This window comes from Jatropha curcas, chromosome 6 (assembly GCF_041381405.1).
Source record: "Jatropha curcas cultivar XTBG-Jc1 chromosome 6, XTBG_Jcur_1.0, whole genome shotgun sequence".
NCBI classification, from domain to species: domain Eukaryota; kingdom Viridiplantae; phylum Streptophyta; class Magnoliopsida; order Malpighiales; family Euphorbiaceae; genus Jatropha; species Jatropha curcas.
The window spans coordinates 8,867,654-8,892,757 of record NC_143156.1 but is presented as its reverse complement, the minus strand read 5'-3'; the positions used below and the strand labels follow the sequence as shown (position 1 = coordinate 8,892,757).

Genomic DNA, 25,104 nt, shown 5'->3' with positions numbered 1-25,104 from the left:
ATCAAGTAATAAAATATAATTTTTTTATTTTAACCACTTGTATCTCGAGTTCACTGGACTAAAACTAAATCCTGCTCACACCAGGTCTACCCAAGAAGGGATAAAGTGCTCCTAACGAGTATTTACTCCATCCATGAGGATCGAACACACAATCTTATCTAAGAGAGAAGGGTGTCGAACCACTCATCAAAACGCTCATTGGTATAAAATATAATTTTTGAATTGACTACGACTAAAGCTATTTTAGGATACTCTAAATTTCATTAAAGGCGATATTGAAAATCACATTATTCCCCCTCCTATTTCCGCATTTATATATAGTATAGGTAGATTGTTAAATTTGATTGTTAAATTTATAAGTAATAATTTAGTCTTTTTTCCAATGAGCTTAGTTTTTTTATCACTCTTTTTGAAATATCAATTATTTGAATTTTTTACTAGTTTTTATGGTCGCGCGTTGTACGTGTACTCGTTATACATATCCGTAAATTAATTCTTTTACATATAATATATTACAAAAGTAGAAAAATTAATCAAATAAAAGAAAATTATAAGCATAAATTATAATAACTGAAACTTTAAAATATCAATAAAAAATAAAATTTATTAAAAAAAATAATTAGATCTATGCATTTTTCAAAAAAATTGTAAGCATAAATAATGATAATTAGCACATTAAAAATTATCTTTTATTTTGTTACTGTGACATCCCAGGTTTGGGGCACAACACCTTAGGCGAATCCCACGTCGGCTACGCACAAGGTGGAAGTCCTATACATAAAGGGTGGCAACCTTGAACATGGTAGACGCGTTTTGGGCTGGCAGAGCGGAGGTTTTCCCTGGCCCAAAAACAAAACCGTGAGGGTTCAGGCCAGGTTTGGCACCCAAAGCGGACAATATCTACCATGGGCTGGGCTGTTACAATTTGGTATCAGAGCCAAGCCTTGTCCCTCTGGCCGGTGGTGGGGCAAACCTCAGCGAGGACGCTGAGTCCTTAAGGGGGGGTGTATGTGACATCCCAGGTTTGGGGCACAACACCTTAGGCGAATCCCACATCGGCTACGCACAAGGTGGAAGTCCTATACATAAAGGGTGGCAACCTTGAACATGGTAGACGCGTTTTGGGCTGGCAGAGCGGAGGTTTTCCCTGGCCCAAAAACAAAACCGTGAGGGTTCAGGCCAGGTTTGGCACCCAAAGCGGACAATATCTACCATGGGCTGGACTGTTACAGTTACCTTAATTTACAGTATTACAGATACAAAAATGTAACAAAAGATAATTATGATTTTTTTGACAAAATAAAAAAATATAAAGTATATAACTTTATTAATTTCATGTTTATTAATATCTATAATATATAATATGAATATTCATCATTTAAGTTGTATTTGATTTATTATAATTTTTTACCTTCGTCAAAATTTAATATAAAAATTCTTTACATGTGTTTAAATATTTATGTTACTATTAACACAGTTATATATAATAATATTACATATAGTATTAACTTTATGTATGTATACGTAATATTCAGATCAATAAATTTTAAAAAAGTAATTTTCTCACTATACCATCAATTTATTAAATTAAAATATATAATTATAGTCTTTAATAATAATAAATTAAATGTAAACATAAAAAAAAACATATATCAAAGCATGAGAAAAATATGAAGAGTATAAGAACTAAAAGTAATCTACTCTATACATAAATGTGAGAAACAGGGGAGAATAAAGAGATTTTCGATGACACTCTTGATAAAGTTTGAGATATCCTAGAACAACCTTAGTTAAAGCTAATTAGAAAATTACATTTTATTAGTTGATTGAATATATTTATAAAAATTATTTTTTTAAGTTAATCATGTGTGGTCTGATTGTCTCTCACTAATGTGAGAGTGAAAAGTCTCGAGTTCAATTCCTTTTGACTGCAAGTGTTCTCACCAGGGTTATTCTTTGTTGTATATCCTACAGTATTATTTAGGCCTATCAGTCCTCCCAATAATAAAAAATTATTTTTTAAATAAATATTATAGATAATTAAGCATTTCAAAATTTTAAATTTTACCTTTACTAAATTTATTTTTTAATGAATATATATGACAATGAAACATTTGAAAATTTTTTTATATTTTATTTATTAAATATTTAATTATATTTTGATTATAATTTAAAATATTTTATTTAGGAGATAAATAAAAAAAGAAAACATATTCTTTTTATTAATATTTTTTTCTTTATGTTTGTATGATTTGATTGGATATAATTTTTTAAAAATAAATTTTCAAATAGAATATATATAATATTTTATTTAGGAGAGAGATAAAAAAAAGGAAAAGTATATTATTTTTATTAATATTTTTTCTTTATATTTATAAGATTTGATTGAATATATTTTAAAAAAAGTAAGTTTTCACATAGAACTTGCATATTTAAACCTGGAATAACAAATAATTTAAGAATTCAATTTTTTTTTTTTAAAATATATATATATATATATATATATATATATATATTGAAACATTTTTTTGTTATGTAAATTTTGAAAGAATTTTATTCTTAATAATAAATTTTTATTTTTTAATAATTTATAACTACTATCATTTTAATTTAATAAAAGATTTATATCTTACTTATAATAAATAAATGGCCTATCGGTAGTTAAGCATTTTTAATTTTATTCATATTTTTTCTCTTTTGTCCTAAGTTTGTTTGACTTAAAAGAAAATAGTGTTTAGAAATATTTGGTGTTTCAAAAATTTATGTGTATGTGCATATATTCTTTTCTCTGATACTCTGGAGAAGTAATATAGCCACTATAGTCAAAGTAATTTCCATTATCATTTTAAATCATATTCTCATTTCTTTTCATTTACTTAGCAGTAAAAAATAATTTATTACTCCATCCATCGCAAAAAGATAGTCAATCTTTCTTTTTTGGTTTATCATAAAATATAGTCCACTTTCCTTTTTTGCATTATAGTTAATCATTAAATTGTCTACTAAAACCTCATTAATTTTTATTTATTATTTCAATATAATAATTGCTTATGTGTTATTTAAGATGACCATAATAGAAAAATTATATGAATAAAATTGTCCTTTAATCATAATGATTGTTATTTTTAATCTGTGTGAAAATAGAAAATGAATTATCTTTTTGGGACGGATGAAATATTATTTTTCATTATAATTATATATAGATATTGATTTGAGGTTGAGGGCAAATGTTGAAAATTGATTGATTGTTTGATTTTCTTTTTAGATACCTATTGAGATTTTAGAAATCTGTATTTATGAATTATATCTAAAGATTAGGTTAAATATTATTTTGAGACCACTTCATTAATAAAAATAAGACACCAACCTTAATTATATATGCATCGAGATGCTAAAAAAAAAAAAAAAAAAAACACACGGATCAAATAGTACAAAAATGCCAAGAATTTTAGGACCTTTAGTTAGAGTTATATACATATATGGTCGGTGTAGCAATTAGGTTGGCGTCCTTCAATGCAAAAAAGTGAAATATATTTTCGCGGTACATTGAATGCTCATGTTTTTCTCTTTTTCGATCAATAAAATTAAAATTATTAAAATTATTTATATCTATTCTTAAATTTACTAAAGGCACTTTAATAATTTTTAGTATAATGAGTACTGTTGTATTGTTTTTTCTTTTTTTAAAATGAATTAATCAATTAGATAATTTTTTTAGAATAATCAATACATATTCTAACAATTGTAAATAATAGATTTTATTTTTTAGCCAATTAAAATTATAATATCATTTTAAAAATTATTAATATATTTATAATCTATAATAGGATTTGAAGTTAAATAGGAAATCAATATATAACCAATCAAACTGAAGATTTTTTTTTTTTAAATTTCAATTATTAGCTAACACAATCAAGAATTAATGTTTTTATTTTTTTAATCAATAAAATTAAAATACTTAAAAGATATTACATTTCTGATTATAAAAAAGGAGACAAGTATTTCTTTATAAAAAAAAGAGATAAATATTTATACCGTTATGAATAAAGATAAATGCTAATTGTTAATGTTATTTGATATAATTATAAATTTTATTAAGCAAAATAAATAGTAATATAATTTAATAAAAATAATATTATTTAAACGGTATATTTATATCCCGCATGAAAACATCGCAACTAGTAACAGATAATTTATATTTTTATCAAAAAAAAAAAAAAACAAATTACATTGAATTCAACTCGTATAGCTTGAGATTAGTATAGTTATAGTTATTAAGAATAAAAAGAAGAAATAACAAATAAAAAACGGTTTCTTCACAAAAAAAAAAAAAAAGAAAGAAAAATTGGCAATTTACAACGGAAAAAGAAATAACAAAGGGGTAAACAAGGGCGATGCATCATCAAAACGGTGCAGTTTTAGGTGGGAGCGTTCTGACGCCGTTTTGATGAAGGGTTTTCAAACAAAGCTGATTTGGGTCTCCAAAGGTGACGATTTTACCTTTTGCCTCAATCTCCACCGGCGGCCATCTCCGTCGTATAACGAGTTCTGTGGCTCATTGAATCTGACGACCTAAAAACCAACATTTTAGCTCATTTTTCCTCTTGCCTCCATTTCGCCGTTGAAGAGGAGCAGTAAGCTTTTTCTGTTCTCCTCTTTGTAATTTGAGTTATTTTTGAGAATTTTTTAAAGTTTTTTTTTTATGAATTATTGATATCGGTTAAGCTCGATAGGATATGGAGATTTTGCAGTAAAAATTGCTAAATGAATGAGATTGCTGGTTTTTCCATCTATTGTGCTAACTTTTTCAGGAATTTAAGTAGAGACATGTTTTTTTGAAACTGGTGGCTAAGTTGAACTAAAAAAAATGTTGATTTGGTGAAAGATGTGAGTTGGAATTGTGGAGAGTTGAGAGAAGGTCTGCGGGCAGATTTAGGGGCTGGTAATGGTGCTATTGCTATTGGGAGGATTTTGGGAAATCAGGGAATATTATTTGCTACTAATATAAGTCTAATGGCAGTTTCTGTGGCCACTTATAATGTATAGATAGATTGTCTGCAGGTTTGTGAATTTATTGTAGTTGCAATGGATTATTGTGTGGTGTTTTTTCTTTTTATCTTTTTCACATTAGTTTTGCTCTGAATTTTAATTTTGATTGATTTTTTTTATTGATACATGTTTGAATGTCATACGAATAATATGTTTTGTCTGTTAGATGTTGAAACCTTGTTGTAAATATATTTTGCTTAAATCTATCTGGTCAAGTGGAAATAGAGAGAGAAATTGTTGGCTTGATGTAGGAAAATTCAACTATGAAAGTTGAAACTTTCACTGGTGGGTTATGTAATAGCTGTGCGAGTAATTCTGGTATTTAGTGAATCATCTGGATTTAAATTAGGTGACGAGCAGATTAGGGTTTGGGTGATATTTTGAGTCTGGGCCTTAGTGCAAGTTAAGTTCCTTGGATTTCAAAAAGAAATTGCAGTATTGTCTATTTAGTTGATTATCTTTGAAGGTATTGGATTTCGAATTTAATTCCCATTTTGTCAAAAGTTTTTCCACCAACTGGAGCTTTATTGCATGTGTATCTTCTATATACCTTTGTCTATACATTATGATGTTTGGTTGTATTTTATTGGATTTTGATTGTGTAATTCTTTTGTTGACATATTTGTCTGCTCATGCACTGTATGAATTTAGTTGAATTGTATATAATCTTTTTATGTGTTTGGTCATTTTGTGTTAACCGGTATTTATACAGGTTTGGGTAGTATACGGGTAATGCCAATTGGATTTGGACGGGTATGGGTAATGTAAGGTAATTTTGAACAGACTTGGATACCTTATATACATGGGTTCAGGAATGGGTAGTTTTTTTTTTTGCAGGTACCTTTGCTATCCCTAATTTTAAATCTTCAAACTGTAGAATATATATATATATATATATATATATATATATATATATATATATATAATTAGATCATATTCAACTTATGAGCTCATAGAGATTAATGGGAAGAAATGAATCTTTGTTTAAGTTGGGCTTAACGAAAATAGTGAAAATCATAACAAAAATATGTATTTTAAATAAGATTGAAGGTTTTGTAGTCTTAGGTTTCTGTAGAATTAGCTTGACGTTTGGTATGTTTTATCTGAATGATGATTTAACTGTAATGTTAATAATATTTATTATGATTTATTTATGAGTTTTTTAAGGAATTTTTTTTTTTTTTTTTAACTTTTTTATGATTGAATTTGAGCAATGAAATCTGTGTTCGAGTTTATATGAGGAGAAAATGATATTGATTTGAAAATGTGTACTTGGTGTATCTGTTTATGGCTGGGAGAGTTGAATAGAATTCATGCCGATGCTGCTTTTATGATTTAATTGATGTTCTAGAGTTTTCATTGAGTGGAAATTAAGTGAACATGCTGCAGAAATCTGTAATTCATTGTCTTGACAAGTAATCCCTGATTGCAACATAAGTGCACATGTAATTCTGTAATTTGTCTCTTTTCCTTTGATTTTTTTTTTGCCAGTTCGGGCTAGGATTTAACTTGTGCTGCTACGCTGCGAGTACGCGTTGATTTAATTGTCCACACACAAAGCTGAAAGCTTGAGTGACTGGCAATGGGAGTTCCGGCTTTCTATCGGTGGTTGGCCGAGAAGTATCCATTAGTTGTGGTGGATGTAATTGAGGAAGAATCAGTGGTTATCAATGGAGTTAAGATTCCAGTGGATACAAGTAGGCCTAACCTTAACAACGTCGAATATGATAATTTGTATCTTGACATGAATGGGATCGTTCACCCTTGCTTCCACCCTGAAGACAGAGTATGATTTATCTTGGTTTCTTGTTTTAACTTGTTCTGCTATAAATTTGTCAATTTCAGTAGTTTTTATGTTTAATAATCGATTTACAAGTAAGGGAAATGAAAATGTGTTATTTGTTTGTATTATTAATCATGCACTCAGCTCTTTAGTTTTTTGGAATTTGCTAGGGAGATACTTTCATTTCACTTGCCTATTCATGCTAGGATATTTAAAAGGATGCAACAATTTGACATGGTTTTTGATACAGATTGTAATCCCGTGCACGTTTTACTTTGTCTATGTAATTATGATGCTTAAGTAATCTATGGTTTATCTTTTGCAGCCTTCCCCAACTTCTTTCGATGAGGTATTCCAGTGCATGTTTGACTACATCGATAGACTGTTTGTTATGGTGAGACCTAGAAAATTGTTATACATGGCAATTGGTAAGTATATATTTTCTGATAACTTTTTGATGCTGGAAACTAGAAAGCATGTGTAAATGCCTAAATGGCCTTTTATATCCTGTTATGAGTGTATGTTATACTGATCATCTGAAAATAATTGTTAGATGGTGTTGCTCCTCGGGCTAAAATGAATCAGCAACGATCTAGGCGTTTTAGAGCAGCTAAAGATGCAGCAGATGTGGTATGTGCATTTGTGAATAATGAGTTGGTTCTCCATGTGTAGGCAGAGGGAGGGTTAGTTCTAATTTGTTGGTCAAATCTTCTTATTATCTCAGTTCTGATTATTCTACAGAATAAGGAAAAAAAAAAAAAAGCCTCATGATAGGAGGTAAATCGTGTTATGGTTATTGATTTATAACCATTCCATATGCAGGCAGCTGAAGAAGAGAGGCTAAGACAAGAGTTTGAGAGTGAGGGTAGAAAGCTACCGCCTAAGGAGGAATCACAAACTTTTGATTCCAATGTTATCACTCCTGGAACTGAGTTTATGGCTGTTCTTTCAATTGCTCTGCAATACTATATTCATCTCAGGCTCAATTATGATCCTGGCTGGAAAAAAATTAAGGTGCACTAATTTCATGGTCCTTGTTTGTTTTTCCTTTGACGGTGGTTGTTTTGTTTCTTGCAATTGTGCCGGTTGATAATGTTGAAAAAATAGTTTTTGAGCAATTGCTGCATCTGTATTTTGTGAAGGTTATCCTTTCTGATGCAAATGTTCCTGGTGAAGGGGAACACAAGATTATATCATATATTCGTCTTCAGAGAAATCTTCCTGGTTACAATCCAAATACACGCCATTGCCTGTATGGCCTGGTACATCTCTTCGTTCATTTTCAACCTCCTTAAGCTTTTTTTTTTTTTTTTTTTTTTTTTACCATCTCAACTAAGTTGGTTTGTTCTGTTTGTGGATGCCACTTTTAGGATGCGGACCTGATTATGTTGGCTTTGGCTACTCATGAAGTTCATTTTTCGATTCTTCGAGAGGTTTGCCATTCTAACCGTTGTTCAACTTTCAAGAAATTATGCATTTTTGTTTGGTTGTTATCACTATTATTATTACTATTAACTATTAATTATTATACAGTAACAGAGAAGGGAATGAATGTCACTTCAAATGAGTGAAATAGTTTAGTTTTGCGCATGCATGTTTGAAATCAAATAGATGGCATGAGTCCTTTTGTTAATACTAATTCTGGCATCTGCAAAATGTTCAAATTTTCTCTGAAACATTTTTATTTTTATGGTGTTGTTCAGGTTGTTTTCACGCCTGGGCAACAGGACAAATGCTTCCTGTGCGGCCAAATGGGTCATTTAGCAGCAGCTTGTGAAGGAAAGGCTAAGAGGAAGGCTGGGGAATTTGATGAGAAAGGTCAAGAGGCTGTTGCAGTCAAAAAGCCATACCAGGTGGGTTATGTTCTAAATGGATTTAGGAGTCTTCATATGAATATTATCCACATATGCAATAACTATATATCTAATCATTTTATCATTTTTGTACCTTTTCTCTTGATGCAGTTTCTCAATATTTGGACTCTTAGAGAGTATCTGGAATTTGAACTGAGAATTCCTAACCCTCCATTTGAGGTCGATTTTGAACGCGTTGTGGATGATTTTATTTTCATGTGTTTCTTTGTTGGCAATGATTTTTTGCCACATATGCCTACATTGGAGATTCGTGAGGTTTGTAAATAGCTGGCCTTTTATCTTAATAAACTATAATTGTGAGATAATGTTTATTATACCAATTGAATAAATTGAAGAAGGATTGTGTTGAACTTTTAGAAAGTTAAATGTTTTCATATGAATTGCTCGGTGATCTCTTGGAATCTTGCAATTCCAATGAAGCCTTTAGATTTAAGAAGACATATTTATATGCTATCCTTGATAGCTTTCACCGAAAAGACATGAAGGATATCTTAACTTTATGTCTTTGTGGAAATATAGCCAGATAAGAAGTGCACTGTTTTTCCTCCTTTTTTTTTTTCCCGGGGGGGGGGGGGGGGGTTGCGGTGGTGGGGGATATAGTGTTTTCTTTGTGGCCTAATGTTAGACACACAGGCTATGGGTCCTGGAACTCAACGAGAGACTTTTTTTCCTAAACAAGCTTGTGTCAACTTGGAATGCTGAAAGTCAATGTTGGTGAAGTACTGATGTGGCCATATCCTACTAATGCAATCCAATTTAGGACATAACGTAATGTTCAATTTTAAACCAGGCACTGTGATATTTTCCGTGCTGCACTTCTATGATTATTCGAGTTTTCTTCTTCATAAGCAGTTGCCTTCAGTAGATTTATTAGACTGTAACATGTGTCTTTGTTATATAGAAATAACATGTAGGTTGATGTGACCTTTGTTTTTCATGCTCAATTTCTTTTGCAGGGTGCCATCAACTTGCTAATGGCGGTATACAAGAAGGAGTTTAGTACAATGGGTGGGTATCTGACAGATGCAAGCAAGGTATGTATGCCTGTAGGGTTTAGTAGCTGCTTGTAATGGGTTCTGCTACTATATGTTATGGATTTTGGAATATCGGTGACATTTTTTTGAATTTGCTGTTTCCTTTCTCAGCCAAATTTGAGTAATGTAGAGCATTTTATTCAAGCAGTGGGGTCCTACGAGGACAAAATATTCCAGAAAAGAGCACGATTGCACCAGGTTAATTTTTTTCTCTGATCAATGTGTTTGTCTTTCATATGTTGAATGTTCACACCATTAATTGGGTATGGAGTACATGAATATACATATGGGATGTTTGATCAAAGAATCCCAAGTTTTTCAATAAAATTATTCTTTTTCTGGTGCCAGTTGCTCATCATGTCTATTTCTAGATGCTGTAAGCATATACAATATATTTATCTGATATAACGAAAGAACTACCATACATCAGGGGGGATGAAGTGAATTAAAAAGTTGTTCACATGGGAAAAAGTTGTGATCTTGGCACTTCTCTATATAAATAATCTATTTGCACAAGGAGAGGGAGAAAAATAAGAGAAAAAAAAAGAACATTAAAGATGCTATACACCACTTGATGTCTACTCCTAGTTATGAATCTCTGGGGACATATATCTGAATTCACTTGCCAAACTTTGTCTTCAATGGTAGGATGCTCCTTCATTTTTGGGTGAGTATTAGTGCTTGATTTTTTCAAGCTCTGAAGAAGAGTAGCTTACCAAGGTGCACATGAAAAAAAAAAAAAAAAAAAAAAAAAAAAAAAGAAGAAGAAGAAGAAGAAGAAGAAGAAATAGAGAGTTCTGACTGCATGAAGCATGATAATATATTCAGATTCTGTATGCATCCATGCATATTTGTAGGCAAAAGAAAGAGGGAGAGAATTTGTTTTTCTTTTGTTTTGGGGGGTGGGGTTGGTTTTGTGCGAGGCAACCTTAGTTATTGCTATAGGAGCTAAAATATTTATTTTAAGCTGGAAGCTTGAACCTTTAAAATCAACACCGACAACAATAACAACTAAGCCTAGTCATAAATTAGTTGGGGCCGGCTATATGAATCCTCTGTTTCAAATATCCACTTTTATCAAATTAATATCAATGCAAAGGAAGCATAAGTTGGAAAAAAAATTTATTATACTTTTTGTAGAAAAAATTTTTTGAAAGAGGAATTTTAAAATCATTTTATATATTAGTAAATAGAACAAAGCATAAAGATAGATAACAACAACTAACTACGATTTGCTATGTGAATCTTTTGTCCCCATTCTGTTCTGTTCACAGCTATATCCTCACTAATAGCCAAAAACCATAGATACTTCGTGACAGCTTCCCTCTATGAAGTTTTAGGTCGAGCTCTCCCCTTTTTAGTTCCCTCCACTGGCAAAGTATCACATTTACAAACAAGGATATGTGGAGGTCTATGTAATACATGATTGTGCCATCTCAGACATTATTCTGTTGTTTTATCTCCAATTTCTGCTACTTGCACCTTTTTTCTATTCATATTCCTAATCCTGTCCAACCTTGTGTAGACACATATCCATCTCAGCATTTGCATGTCCACAACATTCATCTATGTTTACTCCTATATAACATTGCCGGTCTCACCACCATTCTATAGAACTTTTCTTTCACCTTGTTAGATATCTTCTAACATCCATAGCATTCCCATTTCATCTATTATACGTGAATTCTATCAGAAACATCTTCATCAATGAGATCCCCCTTTTGGAACATAGAGCCTAGATATTTGAATTGATTGCACTTTGGCTCCATGTACCATCAAATCCGACGTCACTTTCTTGTTCCCTCTTTAAACCAAACTCGCAGTGCATATATTCTGTCTTACATTCTGCTTAGCCTAAAACTCTTATCCTCAAGAATCTCCTCCATATTTCCAACTTTTGGTTTAGTCCCTCACTAGTTTCACTGATTACGACAATATCATCTAAGAATAACATGCACCAAGGAACATCCTCTTGTGTATACTGATTAGCTCATCCATTACTAGGATAAGTAAATATGGGCTCAAAGCAGATCCTTGATGCAGCAGATCGGTTATGGGAAACTCCTTTGTATTCCCTCCAACTATTCTCACACTAGTGACTAGATTTGTATACAAATCTCTAATGGTGTTTATATACTTGGTATAAAGAGAGCCATTTAAGATCGACACCCTTCTTCTAAATTAGTTTTCTGGGGAGGATCTGTGCTCAACATGTTTTGAGTAGATTCTAATTATTTGTTAAGGAGCTATTTGTCATGGTTTTTGTTTTCTATTTTTAGATAAATAAAACATGTTTGTTTATAACTGTTTATATTTTCCTTTTGAACTTTATTATAAATCACTTCTTAAATAGAAAAAAAATTATGAAACCATGAATTTGATTTATGTCTTCAAACCAACCCTCCTTTTCTTTTTCTTTTATACATATCCGCTCCTTTTTATTTTTCTTTATTATCCATATCAATGTAAAACATGCTTATTTTCTTCTCCCCCAAAATTTATTAATGATTTTGTGGAAATTTGTTAACAAATGCTTTATCATCCACCAAAATTTATTGAAAAAAATAAATAGTTTATAAGAAATAAAAATGAAAAAAACTATAATCTGTTTTTGGTTTTTGAACAACTAAAAAACAAAAACCCTCTAATAATAACAAACAGGCCATAATTTGGTGTATTTATATATTGCAGCGGCAGGCAGAAAGAATCAAGCGAGAAAAAGCGCAGGCCAGAAGGGGAGACAATGCAGAGCCTCAATTTAAATCTGAGTCCTTGGTTCCTGTTGCTCAATTTCATGGTTCTCGTCTTGCTTCAGCTCCTTCACCTTCGCCTTTTCAGCATAGTCTGGAGAGCTCATCTGGTGGCAAAGGATCTTCTGATCGGGCCAGTAAAGTTGCACGTATGTCTTCATCTGCTAGTGTTGGTGTAGCCATTGTTGAAGCAGGGAATAGCCTGGAAATAGAAGTATGTTTTCCTGCTTCAGGAGAGGCACTTTAATATAATTCTGACTCCAGCCATTCCTTAGGACTTATATTCTATGGGCTAGCCTCTAATTTGGTGTGAGCCTTGTTGGGAAGGAGTTAAGAGTCTGTTTTTCACACTGTTTACCATTTTTGTACATGCAAACTTGGCTGACTATTACTTTCTACAATGATCATTTATCAAGTTGATGCTATTTTCCCCTCATTTTCAGGTACGTGAAAACAAAGAAGAATTGAAAACTAAGCTTAAGGGGAGACTTCGTGAGAAGTCCGACGTTTTTAACTCAAAAAATCCAGAAGAAGACAAGGTTTGTGATTGCTGTTAAGTGTGTGATGTATATTCTGCAAGAAGTGCTTAATTTGTGCTTCTTTTTTTGCCCCTTAATTGAAATTTTGAGTGTGAGATAAGCATTATTCAGGAGAAAAGCTCAGTTTTAAAATTCTATATGCTTTGTCCTTTTACTCTCTCTCTCTCTCTCGTTTCTATGAATTATGAATTTTACTATGTGCATATATTGTGATGGATTAAATGACCTGCAATGCCTGCTTTTGTTTTCACGATTCTTTTACCGTGGGTTGGTTGTATGAATTTCAGATTATCAGTGGTTTTTATGATTAGCAGTTGGTACCATGTTTTATAGTGTTTGTTATCTGCATCATATGAGGTAGTATTGTGGCCGCAACCTTAATAATTTCTTGTCACCTACTAGTGGGCCTTTCAGATGTTCACACGAATGGGTTTAGTCTGCGAAATGCTATTTTTTATTCCTTTATTGGGCTGTTCAGTGCCTGGGATGCTTACGAGCTTGATATTATCAGGTTAAATTAGGAGAGCCAGGATGGAAGGAAAGGTATTATGAAGAAAAGTTCTCTGCAATAACTGTTGAGGAACTTGAAAACATAAGAAGGGATGTTGTAAGTCAAATCCCCTCATGTTATTTTTGATTGAATTTGTTTAATGTCTTCAAAGGACTATATTCTTATTTGGCTTTCCATTCTATAGGCCTTGAGGTACACTGAAGGGCTGTGTTGGGTCATGCACTATTACTATGAAGGAGTTTCTTCTTGGCAATGGTGAGTTTAGACTTTCTTTGCATCTCAAGCAGTTGAGAGCTCCCTATTTTTCTCTTCTTCTTATGCTGCAACTTCGCAAATTAATAATGTACCACAATTAAAGGAAACTGTTAGTATCAAAACTGTTTTGCTGACAATTATGGCTGCAGGAAATGTGATATGCTGCTTGCCTTTCCACCCTGAACACTTGAAAGAGGATACAACATTTTTACTGCTCTCATTTTGTTTGTAAATTTTATTAACATCATACCCACAATATTACTTCATAGTTCACTCTTCCATAATGTCAAACATATGAAAAGACCTCTGACTAGTGTGAAGTTGTATTTTGTGGTGGTATATTTTTACTTAGATATAATTGTGCATGGATCATCATTTATTATTTGTTTCAGGTTTTATCCCTATCATTATGCACCCTTTGCTTCTGATCTCAAAGATCTAAATCAGATGAATATTGAGTTTGAACTGGGTTCCCCATTCAAACCATTCAATCAGCTTTTGGGAGTTTTTCCTGCTGCAAGGTGCCTTAGCTATTTCCTTCTCTTATATGTGTGTATCCAAATCAAGGGAGAAACTAATTTTTTCCTTTAATTTTCAGTTCTCATGCTCTTCCTGCGCGTTATAGAAAATTGATGACTGATCCAAATTCACCAATTATTGATTTTTACCCCATCGGTACGCATTTTTGCTAAACAAGAATGCTTGATACATCATTTTATCTGTTACTTAATAAGATAACTTCTTGAACTTTATTAAATATAACAGATTTTGAGGTGGACATGAACGGAAAGAGGTATGCTTGGCAGGTGAGTTTATTTTATATTATGACTACGTTTAGGTTGCAGCTCTCTGTCCAAGTATGTCTTGTTGGTACTCTCTGTTCTAATCTTTTTTTTTTCCCCTCCAAGGGCATTGCAAAATTGCCCTTCATTGATGAAGCTCGCCTACTTGCAGAGGTCAAAAAGATTGAGCATACATTAACGGTATGATTCTTGAATCAAGTCATCCTGTGACGTGTATTATCTTCTGTTCTTTAATTCTTCCATTGCTCTCTCTCTCTCTCTCTCTCTCTCTCTCTGGGCATGAGGGAGGGTTTTCTGCTTCTGCCCTGATGTGATCTGAATGTGGTGATGTATTTAGGAGGAGGAAGCAAGGAGAAACAGTGTGATGCTTGACATGCTTTTTGTGTTATCATCTCATTCTCTTGCTGAGAGTATTTATTTACTTGATAACCACTGTAAACAATTGACGGACAAAGAACGAGTCAAAGTCAAAGAACGTATTAATCCTGAGTTGAGGTTTGTATTTTCAAGTAGTTCAATCTTCAGCAAGATAAAAATTCCTTTAGGTTGGATTACTGTCAAATGACTCCAACTAAACTTTCTAAGGCTTTATGTTGTTGTCTTAATTTCTTTATTAAGCTGGAATTGCGAAGCGAGAATTTTAGCTTCAGTATGAATGCTAATAATGGTAGAGCTATAGAGTTTACTGCTGCTGCTTAAATGTTAACGCTGCAGTTTTAATTTTTTGAACAACTGTTAATAGTCTGAGTCTTTTTCTAAAAGCTAACCAAAATGCTTTGCTTGAGATGCCTAAAGTTATTTAATGATACTGAGTCCTGAATTTCATGTGAATTCTGTGCCTTGTCAATGTTGAGATATTGTTTTATATTTGTATAATGTGAAGTATTATGTGTGGTTTTGGTGCAGGAAAAGAGGGGTTTGGGGGGGGGGGGGGGGGGGGCGCGGGCAGGCGTTGCTGAGTCAAATTTTATTTTTTTAATTTACCTTATAAAATAGTGCATAAGTTTTTTTTTCTTTGATTTGTCCTTTAACTTTTGATAATTTTTCGTTAGTCCCCCTAATTTTGGAGCCTTGCCCCGTTGATGTCATTTGTGTCAGAGCTTGTTTGCACACGTATAGATAGGGACATTCAGAACATAATCTAGCTTTTTAAGTTTGTCTGTGTCACATTATTGTTCTTACTGCAATCTTCAATTTTAGACCAACGTGGACTTTCCAGACTAGCTAGAAAGTTAAAATTTATTTTGACTATTTTCTGATTTTATTTAGGACTACATGCAGTGATGGGATGAATGGTTATATAACTCCTTGCTCTGGAGATGCTCAACCTCCTATATTCAGGTCTCCAGTTTTAGGGATGGAAGACATTTTGGATAATGAAGTCATGTAAGCTTCTGAACATTGACTTTGTTTAACTACTACTTCCGTTTCGTCAATTCTGACACTTTTTAACTTTTCTTAAGAATTAAGAAAATGATTGAACTACCTTAATTCAAGAAAAAATAAGGATAATTGACTAAATTACTTTTTAATTAATTTTTTGTAATTAAGAGAGACAAAGTTTGGTGGAGATATTTAGATTAAAGTAAAATTAGAATAAAATAATTAATACTACCTTATTTTCTATAAGTGTCACCTAAGTGGAACAAAGAAAGAAAAAAAATCAGAAAGTGTCAAAATTAACGGAACGGAGATAGTATTGTATTATAGATCTGTTAACATAAGATAAATCTTTGTTGCATATTAGATCTACTAAAATCTATTGGAACTCTTGTAAGTGATCAAGAATCTGAGATGTGCTTTTATTTTTTTCAACTAATTTTTAATCATTTTATTCTTTACTCTTCAGATGTGCTATATACAGACTTCCTGATCCACATAAACACATAACTCGACCACCAGCTGGGGTTATATTCCCTAAGAAGGTATGTACTAGTGGGGCCAAAATACTTCCTAACAAATCTGATCTTGGATTTACATTATCCGGATTTTAACTTGTTTTTTGTGCATGCTAAGTGCTCTATTTTATCATTTTGTTGCATCTCAAATTCTTAACATAAATTGAATTTCAAGTATTCAAGGTTTAGTTGATTGGGCTTATTGAGCTTGATGGTTACTGTATTGCATTCAGATACCTTTGCATATCTGACATAGTTTACTGTATTAAACCAAATGCTATTGCTTTTCCTGTAGATGGTAAATTTAGGGGATCTGAAACGAGATCCAGTTCTATGGCATGAAGATACAGGGAGGAGGCCTTGGGAAAGTGAAAGGTACATCTAACTTTTATCTTTGCTGCAACAATAGCCCAATGCAATATTGTGTACTCTATTTTCATGTATTCAGTTTGCGTGTTTTCTGCTACTCTTGTTGAGTATGCTGTGTAATTTATTTTGAGAGTTTGGATCTGGGCTTTTTCCTTTCAGGCGTAACCACCGTGGTGATTCAGGGAGGAGGCCTTGGGAAAGTGAAAGGTACACTTAACTTTTATCTTTGCCGCGACAACAGGCCAATGCAATATTTTCATCTAATCAGTTTGCGTGTTTTCTGCTACTCTTGTTGAGTATGTTGTGTAATTTATTTTGAGAATTTGGATCTGGGCCTTATCTTTTCAGGCGTAACCCCCCTGGAACCATATCTGGACGTCAGCTTGGTGAGGCATCTCATCGTCTCGTCATTAATAGTTTACAATTAAAGGTAGATCGTAATGGATATGCTAATCGTTCACATACCCCAACATCACCTTATACTGCTGCTCCCCATGTCCTATCACACTCATCCTATTCAAATGGTAGAACTGCGCAATCCAGAATGGATTATTCTAATTCTGGTCACCATAGATCTTCAAATCCTACTCACTATGACCAAGGTTATGCTCGACCCTATGCATCATCAGATGCCAACCCACAACATAATGGGTCTTGTAATCGCGAAAAAGAGAACCAATCAAATGGACAGCATTCAGGGCAGCAGGTGTACCATCCACCAGAGTTTCATCAGAATGGTGGACTGCAGTCCCTGCCTGGTTCCATCCTACAGACATCATATGGGGCCACTAACTATGGTGATCAAGGTGGATATGAGGGATACCAAAACCATCAATCACCTAGAGCTGATAAGCATCAACATTGGGGTGGTGGGTTCCCTCCATCGGTCAACCAGAATGTTCCTGGAAGGTATGATCACCATCAACAAAGAGGTAATAAATATTCTGCATTGGACTCGAGAGGAAGGACAGCACCACGACCTGGTACTGATGGGCTGAATGGGGAGCCTAGACCACCTTATGGTGGGGCAAAGGGAGGCCAGGGCACCCAAATCCAGGTGGGAGCTAGTAGGTTGTTTCACCAACCACCGCCTAGCAACAAAAATAGGGGGCCTAGGCCTCCACCACCAGGTGGACCAAATAAGAGGCCACCGCCACCTGGGTATGACAACAGTTAGTTTTAGTGGTTCAATTACCCATTTCATTGTGGTAGCTAGGTTTAGGCATCTTAATTTCTTCTATATATACACACACTGAATTCTTGTTGTAAGCGGCATTGGCCAAATTTTGACAATAAAACCCTCAAGAGTTTATTCATAGCTCTTAACGTTTGCCTCCCGATTCAAGGAGCAATTTTATTGGTAGGATAAAGATATTTCATTGTTTGTGCAAATTCCATGTCAAAATATTTAATTTCCTTTCCCGTTGCCTTTATTTGGAGGTACCATTTATCTACTGGTTTTATGTGAAGGTAAACATTGGTCCTATGCAGCGACGGTCAGGATCAGGAATTTAGTTGAGAATATTTTATAAATTATGAAATAATCTAATAAAAAAATTAATCCTTTGTTTGGATGGAAAACAACCATGAAAAATATCTGTAAAAAAAAGGCCTTTTAATTTGTTTTTTTGGGAACTGCAAGAACTTTCATGCTGAACATAGCAAATAGGCCTGGCATGAACTCGATTCGAGCTGAATTTTTTTGAATTTTTTTCGTGCCTAGCTTGAATCGGCTGGCTCGGATCATTTAGGCACCCTATGTAACATAGGATAGTGCTCAAGTTACTGACGTAACAAAATATAGTAAAACACTAAAAACAAAAACAGGACCGACAGGCTTTCATACACCGAGTTGCCTGCACCAACACAAAAGAATCTGATTCAAGCCAAACGCATGGGAAAGTCCTCTTTACGCAACACAAGGCTTCCCTAAATGACAAAGCCTCAACTACGTAAGGGTTTGGTGCACTAGATAACACAACTCGACAAGCACTCACTCCTAGTCCAAGAATCTGGAGAACACATCAAAATTTTGATCTCGGACGCAATTCTAAATTTCCACATGAAAACCAAAAATGCCTAATACTAGCTTTTTACAGGCACTTTTTACAGTGCATATGATCCACCACTTCTATCCTCCAACCATAAACAATCATCTCCTTGTGAAAAGGACCAATATATATTGGACATCCTTTTCAACAAACAACATACTAAGCATGTCCGTATTTATAGAAGTTCACGCTGTTAATAACCTGAGGATTTACAAAATCTAATAGCCATTTATTTCATTCTTTTAAAATACTATTATGTTATGGTTTTTAGTAATATCAATGTTATATATATATATTGGATCGTTTTTATAATTGAATACAATAAGAATTACAAACTAAACAACTAAAAGACTTTAATAAAATTGACTTAAGACTTACAAGACTAAAGACTTTGAATTTAAAACAAAAACACGTTACAAAGCAAAACAAAACAAAAGACCCTAACAAAGACTAAAGACTTATAAAAACAATGACTTATGACTTTGAAAATAATAATGACAAATGACTTTAAAGAGATATGCTTTTAATTTTTTTTTTTATTTATTTTTTTTATTATTATTTTTTTTTATCAACAAAAGAGAAAACAAAACCAAATATAAAGACTTTAAGATTTGATTTTAAATAAAATCATATATATGTATAGCACTAAGATTATTACTAGGATTTAAATAAATACAGATACAAATATTTAAAGATAAATCATAACTGTGAACTAAAATACTATGATTAATTGGGTTTATATGAATACTTATATAATTCATAAAATCAACATACAATTTAAACAATTTTTCTGATGTGGAAGATCAGACTAAGCTGCATCCACAGAGCATACTTATCACAAACAAAATCAATTTACCAAATAATTTTTTGTCAATCAACTCAACCAATTTTAATTAATTTATTTTAATTAAGGTTTAGGGTTCCTGCAACCTTAACCTGGGATCCCCAGAATTAAGTCAGAGTGTGGAGGGAGAAGAGAAAGGTGCCGTAAACACGGACTTATATTCGTAGCAGTTTAAAATAAAATACAAACTTTATTTACTTACAAAATATAAATACAAGATTTAAAACTTACAATAGTTTTAGATTTATACTTTCTCCACTTGAACTCTTACAACTCGAACCAGGAGCACCGAAGGAGAGAGGGATTCTAGGTAATAACTTAAAGACTAAAACTTATGCCTTCACAAGGGGAGAGGCTCCCTTTTTAATAGGAAAATTGGCGAATCTTTACTATTAATGAATAGTTCCTTGTCTGCCACTGGCTGAGGAAGATGCCTTGGCCTTTACTGTTGGAGATGCCTTGGCCTTTACTGTTGGAGATGCCTTGGCTTTTACTATTTGAAAATGACTTGGTGACTTAACTTTTACTGTTGCAAATGCCTCTTTTACAATGTGTTGGAACATGATGAGGAGGAAGAAGTTAACGTGTCCTTTTTCTTTGCTTTTCTTTTTATTTTTTCTTTTCTTTTTCCTTTAGCTTTGCCTTTCTTGTCTTTATCTTTTTGCTTTTGACTTGCTTTGCTTCGGATTTTTATGATATCGCTATCATCACTTTCATCACTAGATGAACTAGATGATGAGGATGATGGTAAAACGATTTTACCCTTGCTTTTATGGTGTGTAGTGTTTGAAGATTTACTGGAGGATGCACTGTGGGCTTTACTGGTGGATGGTTTTATGGGCTGATTTGAACTGGTTGAGAGTTGTTCAGACATCTCTTGACAGATCAATCTATATTCTTCTGCTGTTTTAGCTGCAGCTAACCGAGCCTGACATTGGGCTTTTTGGATACCAAACTGGGGGTTATCCTGAATAGCTAATGTATGGGCATAGGTTAAAGCTGGTTTAGATGGGCTGGATAATTTATTGCGGATCCATTGACTAATTTTATGTTCAGTGGTGGAATTCTTGAATGATCCCCACCATTTTATTTTATGTCTTTTTATTATCATGGGAATTTGGCTTCCTGGAACATACTGATAATCAAAATACCATTGATATACCCATGGAGTGAAGAAGGTCATACAATAATACATCAAGGAAGGAATATGAACTTCTTCAGGTTTGGGTTTATAATGGGTTTTAAAGAACTGATACAAATAAAGGATATCATGAGGAATGATTTCTTCTGAAATTCCCTTAAATTGCCACCATCGTTTAAACCAATTTGGGATTTTTAAATCAGTGCGTATATTTTGATCAAAATATATTAACCATGAATGAGTAGTGGTGGGATTTTGAATACAAAATATCGTATCCCACGCTTTTTTATAATCAAAATAATTATAACTCATATTATATTTATGTAATCCTTTAAATTTTACTGGTGTTACTAAAGAAGATACGGGCCAATCCTTAGGATGGATGACGCGTTTTATTTTTATAGAAGAATAAGAAATTATTCCATTTTTATCAAAAGTATGTTTGATGTTTACTGAATCAGTATCTAATAATATATTATTATAATAAGCCTGAGGTTTGGATAAGTCTGTAGGCATAAAAAACCAATTCTCAGGATAATAGTTTTTTATAATTTGCCAAGGATTGGTATGATTATATCCATCCTCAACTTCGATTTCAAAATCAAATAAATTTTTATCAAACCATTTATGTATAGTACCAGTAGATTTATATTGGATTTTTGGCAAATCCACAGCCATCAACGGATTTGATAACTCTTTACTGTCTACCGTTTGAGACAGAGTAGCCGTATCATGAGCGGATACGATCGCTTTAGATTTAGAAGACATACCTGGGTCCTCTGTGGAAGAGGATGCCATACCCTGCAGGGCTTTAATTACTTCGGGAGATTGAGAAAGTTCTTCAATCCATTTTTTAAGATCTTTAGGAGGAGTGGTTTTAGTGTTTAAGGTTTTAAGGTCTTCAGAGTGCTCAGAAAGAGCTTTAGTTGGGGAGCCGGAATCTTGTTTAATTTCTTTCCCTTTATCCTTCTTTCTTCCCATGGTTCTGTAAGAATTCTCTAGTTAGAAAGTCTGGAATATTATTATCATTGCCTTTAATATATTCTATGTCAAAGTCAAAAATACTTAAAAGTGCTTGCCATCGAGCAAAAATTTGTTTAGAGGCAAGGTTTTGGACATCTTTCTGCAGAACATCTTTTGCAGATTTACAATCAATACGAAGTAAAAATTTTTGATTTAAAAGATCAGATTGAAATTTATTTATGCAAATAACAATACTTAAAATTTCTTTTTTAATAGTAGAATAATTTAATTGAGTTGGAGTCCAATGACCTGAAGTATATTGGATGATCCTTTCTTTACCATTTACTTTTTGTTTTAAAATGCCTCCATAACCAATATTAGAAGCATCAGTTTCAACAATTTTAAAAGCATTAGGATCAGGAATATATAAGTAAGGAATTTCTTTTACCAATGATTTTATCTTTTTTATTAATTGAGTATGCTGAGTTGTCCAAGGACCAGCATTTTTACAAAGTCTATTATGTAATGGTTTTATCATGCAATTTAAATTGGGATAAAAATCAATTACATAATTTAAACAACCAAGAAAACGTTGTAATTGGGGTTTATTAGTAATTTCATCAGGAAATTTTTCACCAAAAACAAGTGCTCTTTCTATAGGTTGAATCTTACCTTGTTCAATATAATGGCCTAAAAATCTAATTTTAGTTTTGAATAGATCCATCTTTGTTTTACTAAGTGCTAAACCATTTTGCCTAATTACCATACAAAAAGTTTTTAAGTGTTTAAAATGATCATCAATAGTTTGACTAAATATTAACACATCATCAATGTATACTATACAAAATTTACTATAGGGATTAAATATGTCATTCATGATCCTCTGAAATTCAGAAGGAGCATTTTTTAATCCAAAAGGCATTACATTCCATTCATATTGACCAAATGGAACTGTGAATGCTGTTTTATATCTGTCGTTAGGATCAATTTGAATCTGCCAATAACCAGATTTCATATCAAATTTACTAAAAATATTTGCATTGTATAATTTCTTTAATAGGTCTTTTTTATTAGGAATTGGATATCTGATCCATTTTAAAGCTGTATTTAATGGTTTATAATTTATTACTAGTCTTGGAACACCTCGTTCAATTTCAGCATTTTTATTGACATAAAAAGCTGCACATGACCAAGGACTTCTAGATTTACAAATTAATTTTTTATTTATTAAATCTTGAATTTCTATTTTACAATGCTCAATTAATTCAGGATTCATCTGAATTGGTCGAGCTTTAGTTTTAATAGTTTTTTCATCAAAATCTTTTTCATATGGTAAATCTACCATGTGTTGTTTACGATCCCAAAATGCACTTGGATGCTCAGCACATAGTTCTTTTTCCATTAATGTTTGGAGATTTTGAATTTTATGTTTAACAAGATCTCTGCCTAATTGAGTTTGAATTCTATTTAAATGGATATTGTTATTTAAATCTTTTATATTTTCTTCTTTTGATTTTATTAAAGAATTGATTTCTAATATTTTAACTGAATGAGCTTTTAACAAATTTAATTGTTTTGTTTTAGGTTTTTCTGTAAATTCTAATCTAGCTCTACTATTTCTTATTTTGAATTTAATACAATCTTCTTTTACTGAGTATGGTGTTATTAGGTTTATAAAAGGAGTACCTAAAATGACCATATAATTTATTTGAGGAGATAGTAAAAATACTGTGTTTATTTCTAATTCTTGATTTATGATTATTGCATCTGTCTTTCCTATAATTTCAAGTTTAGATTTATTGGCTGTACTTAATTTTTCACTAGTTTTTAACCAATATCTTTTAGGAACTAGATCAGATTTTATACAGTTTAAATCTGCACCTGTGTCAAAGAGTGCAATTGCATCTATCACAAAATTATTTATTTGAATGTTTATTTTTACTAAATATTTTCGTGAAGTGATTTCTTGTAATAAATTGAGAAAATTACAATCTACATCTTCATCTAATTCATTTATTTTTAAATTATTATCTGGTTCGTCTTCTTCTGAAGAAGAACTGGAAATAAGTTGAGATTCTAATATTTTTATTTTTTTAGAATTCTGTTGAAATTGAAGTTTTAATTCATGAACTTCATTTTTTAAAGTTTTAATTTCATTGCGTAATTCTTTAGTAGATATGTCAATATTCTCTTTTTTCCCTTTATTTTTATTTAAAATAGTGGTTAAATCATAAGTATTAGGTTGAATTTTAGGAGTGATATCTGGTACTTCTTTTTCTTTATCAAAGCTTTGAATTAATTTTTTAAGAAGTTTTGCTTTAGTTTCTTGGTCTTCTATTGTATTTACTACTTGTAATAATGTACTTTGATCTTTACTAAGCATATTTATGGATTTGTCGGATGAACTGGAAAAACTTGTGGTAGTCCCTAATTCATCAATTTGATTTTCACTTTCATCAATTTCAGATTCCGAAGAATCAGAATCAATATATAATTCATAAATTTTATTTAAAACATCATCTTCTAATTTTAATTCATGTAATCTTTTATTAAATTTACAAAATTTAGATGTATGCCCTTTTTTTCCACAATTGTAACAAGTCAAATTTTTATAAGAAGTTTTAGTTGTAGATTTAGAAGGTCGTTTATCTTTGTGTTTATAAGAAGGTTTTGTTCTCTTTTTACTATAGAATTTATCTTGACTAGGTGTAGACCTATATTGTTTTTTGGAGTATTTATTTCTATAATATTTTTTAGGTTTAGTTGTTTTAGAACATTGACCATCACATCGTTGGTTTGATATGAAATTATAATCAAATTGCTTACAAAACGATCCTAATTCTTTTTTAGTTTTTTGCATTTCATATTTTAATTTTCTTTGAAGTTTTAAGTCTTGACAAATTTGTAAACCTTCCTTTTGGATTATACTAATTAACTGTCCATATGTTAATTTATTATAAGGAATAGGTTGTCCAAATTGTTGCTTTATATGGTTTCTAACTTTTTCTCCTAAAAAATAAGGTAGTCCAGCCAAAAACTTTTCTTTCCAAAAGCTTTGATTGGAATCTTCTCTTAACATTAATCTAGTGAGAAAAGTAGTTTTATAATGTTGAAAATCACCTAAATTTCTATATTTAAGATTACTTAATAATTCGGCATTTTTATCTTTTATGTGAGATGGATCTCCTATAAAATGTAATGAAATAGTAAGAATTAAGGTTGCAACTGCATCCTGAATTA

General features: G+C 32.0%; 1 protein-coding gene across 3 annotated transcripts; it reads left to right on the top strand.

Annotated features, from left to right (window-relative positions):
- The first annotated feature begins 4,437 nt into the window (after positions 1–4,437).
- Positions 4,438–18,257, top strand: LOC119370203 (5'-3' exoribonuclease 3). Of its 3 annotated transcripts, none has more exons than XM_089722819.1 (25): positions 4,438–4,634; positions 6,541–6,835; positions 7,158–7,260; positions 7,386–7,462; positions 7,655–7,846; positions 7,975–8,094; positions 8,203–8,265; positions 8,536–8,685; positions 8,797–8,961; positions 9,663–9,740; positions 9,852–9,938; positions 12,432–12,704; positions 12,934–13,029; positions 13,541–13,636; positions 13,725–13,795; positions 14,188–14,316; positions 14,394–14,470; positions 14,561–14,601; positions 14,704–14,778; positions 14,936–15,093; positions 15,880–15,984; positions 16,448–16,523; positions 16,792–16,871; positions 17,025–17,072; positions 17,214–18,257. In XM_089722819.1, exons 2-25 carry the CDS (start codon positions 6,632–6,634, stop codon positions 18,040–18,042), a joined length of 3,393 nt encoding a protein of 1,130 aa, XP_089578945.1. In that variant the 5' UTR covers positions 4,438–4,634; positions 6,541–6,631; the 3' UTR covers positions 18,043–18,257. The 3 variants fall into 3 exon arrangements, with proteins under 3 accessions (XP_089578945.1, XP_089578944.1, XP_089578946.1); XM_089722818.1 differs by having other exon boundaries at positions 4,439–4,634; positions 15,868–15,984; XM_089722820.1 differs by lacking the exons at positions 4,438–4,634; positions 6,541–6,835; positions 7,158–7,260 and having other exon boundaries at positions 7,281–7,515; positions 15,868–15,984.
- Positions 18,258–25,104: the final 6,847 nt, after the last annotated feature.

Bases quoted from the DNA above. Each gene is read 5' to 3' on its own strand.
- LOC119370203 (XM_089722818.1), top strand. From the start codon at position 6,632: ATGGGAGTTCCGGCTTTCTATCGGTGGTTGGCCGAGAAGTATCCATTA. The intron at 9,741-9,851 runs GTATGTATGCCT...TTCCTTTCTCAG, and splicing joins ATCTGACAGATGCAAGCAAG to CCAAATTTGAGTAATGTAGA. The intron at 14,471-14,560 runs GTACGCATTTTT...TAAATATAACAG, and splicing joins TATTGATTTTTACCCCATCG to ATTTTGAGGTGGACATGAAC.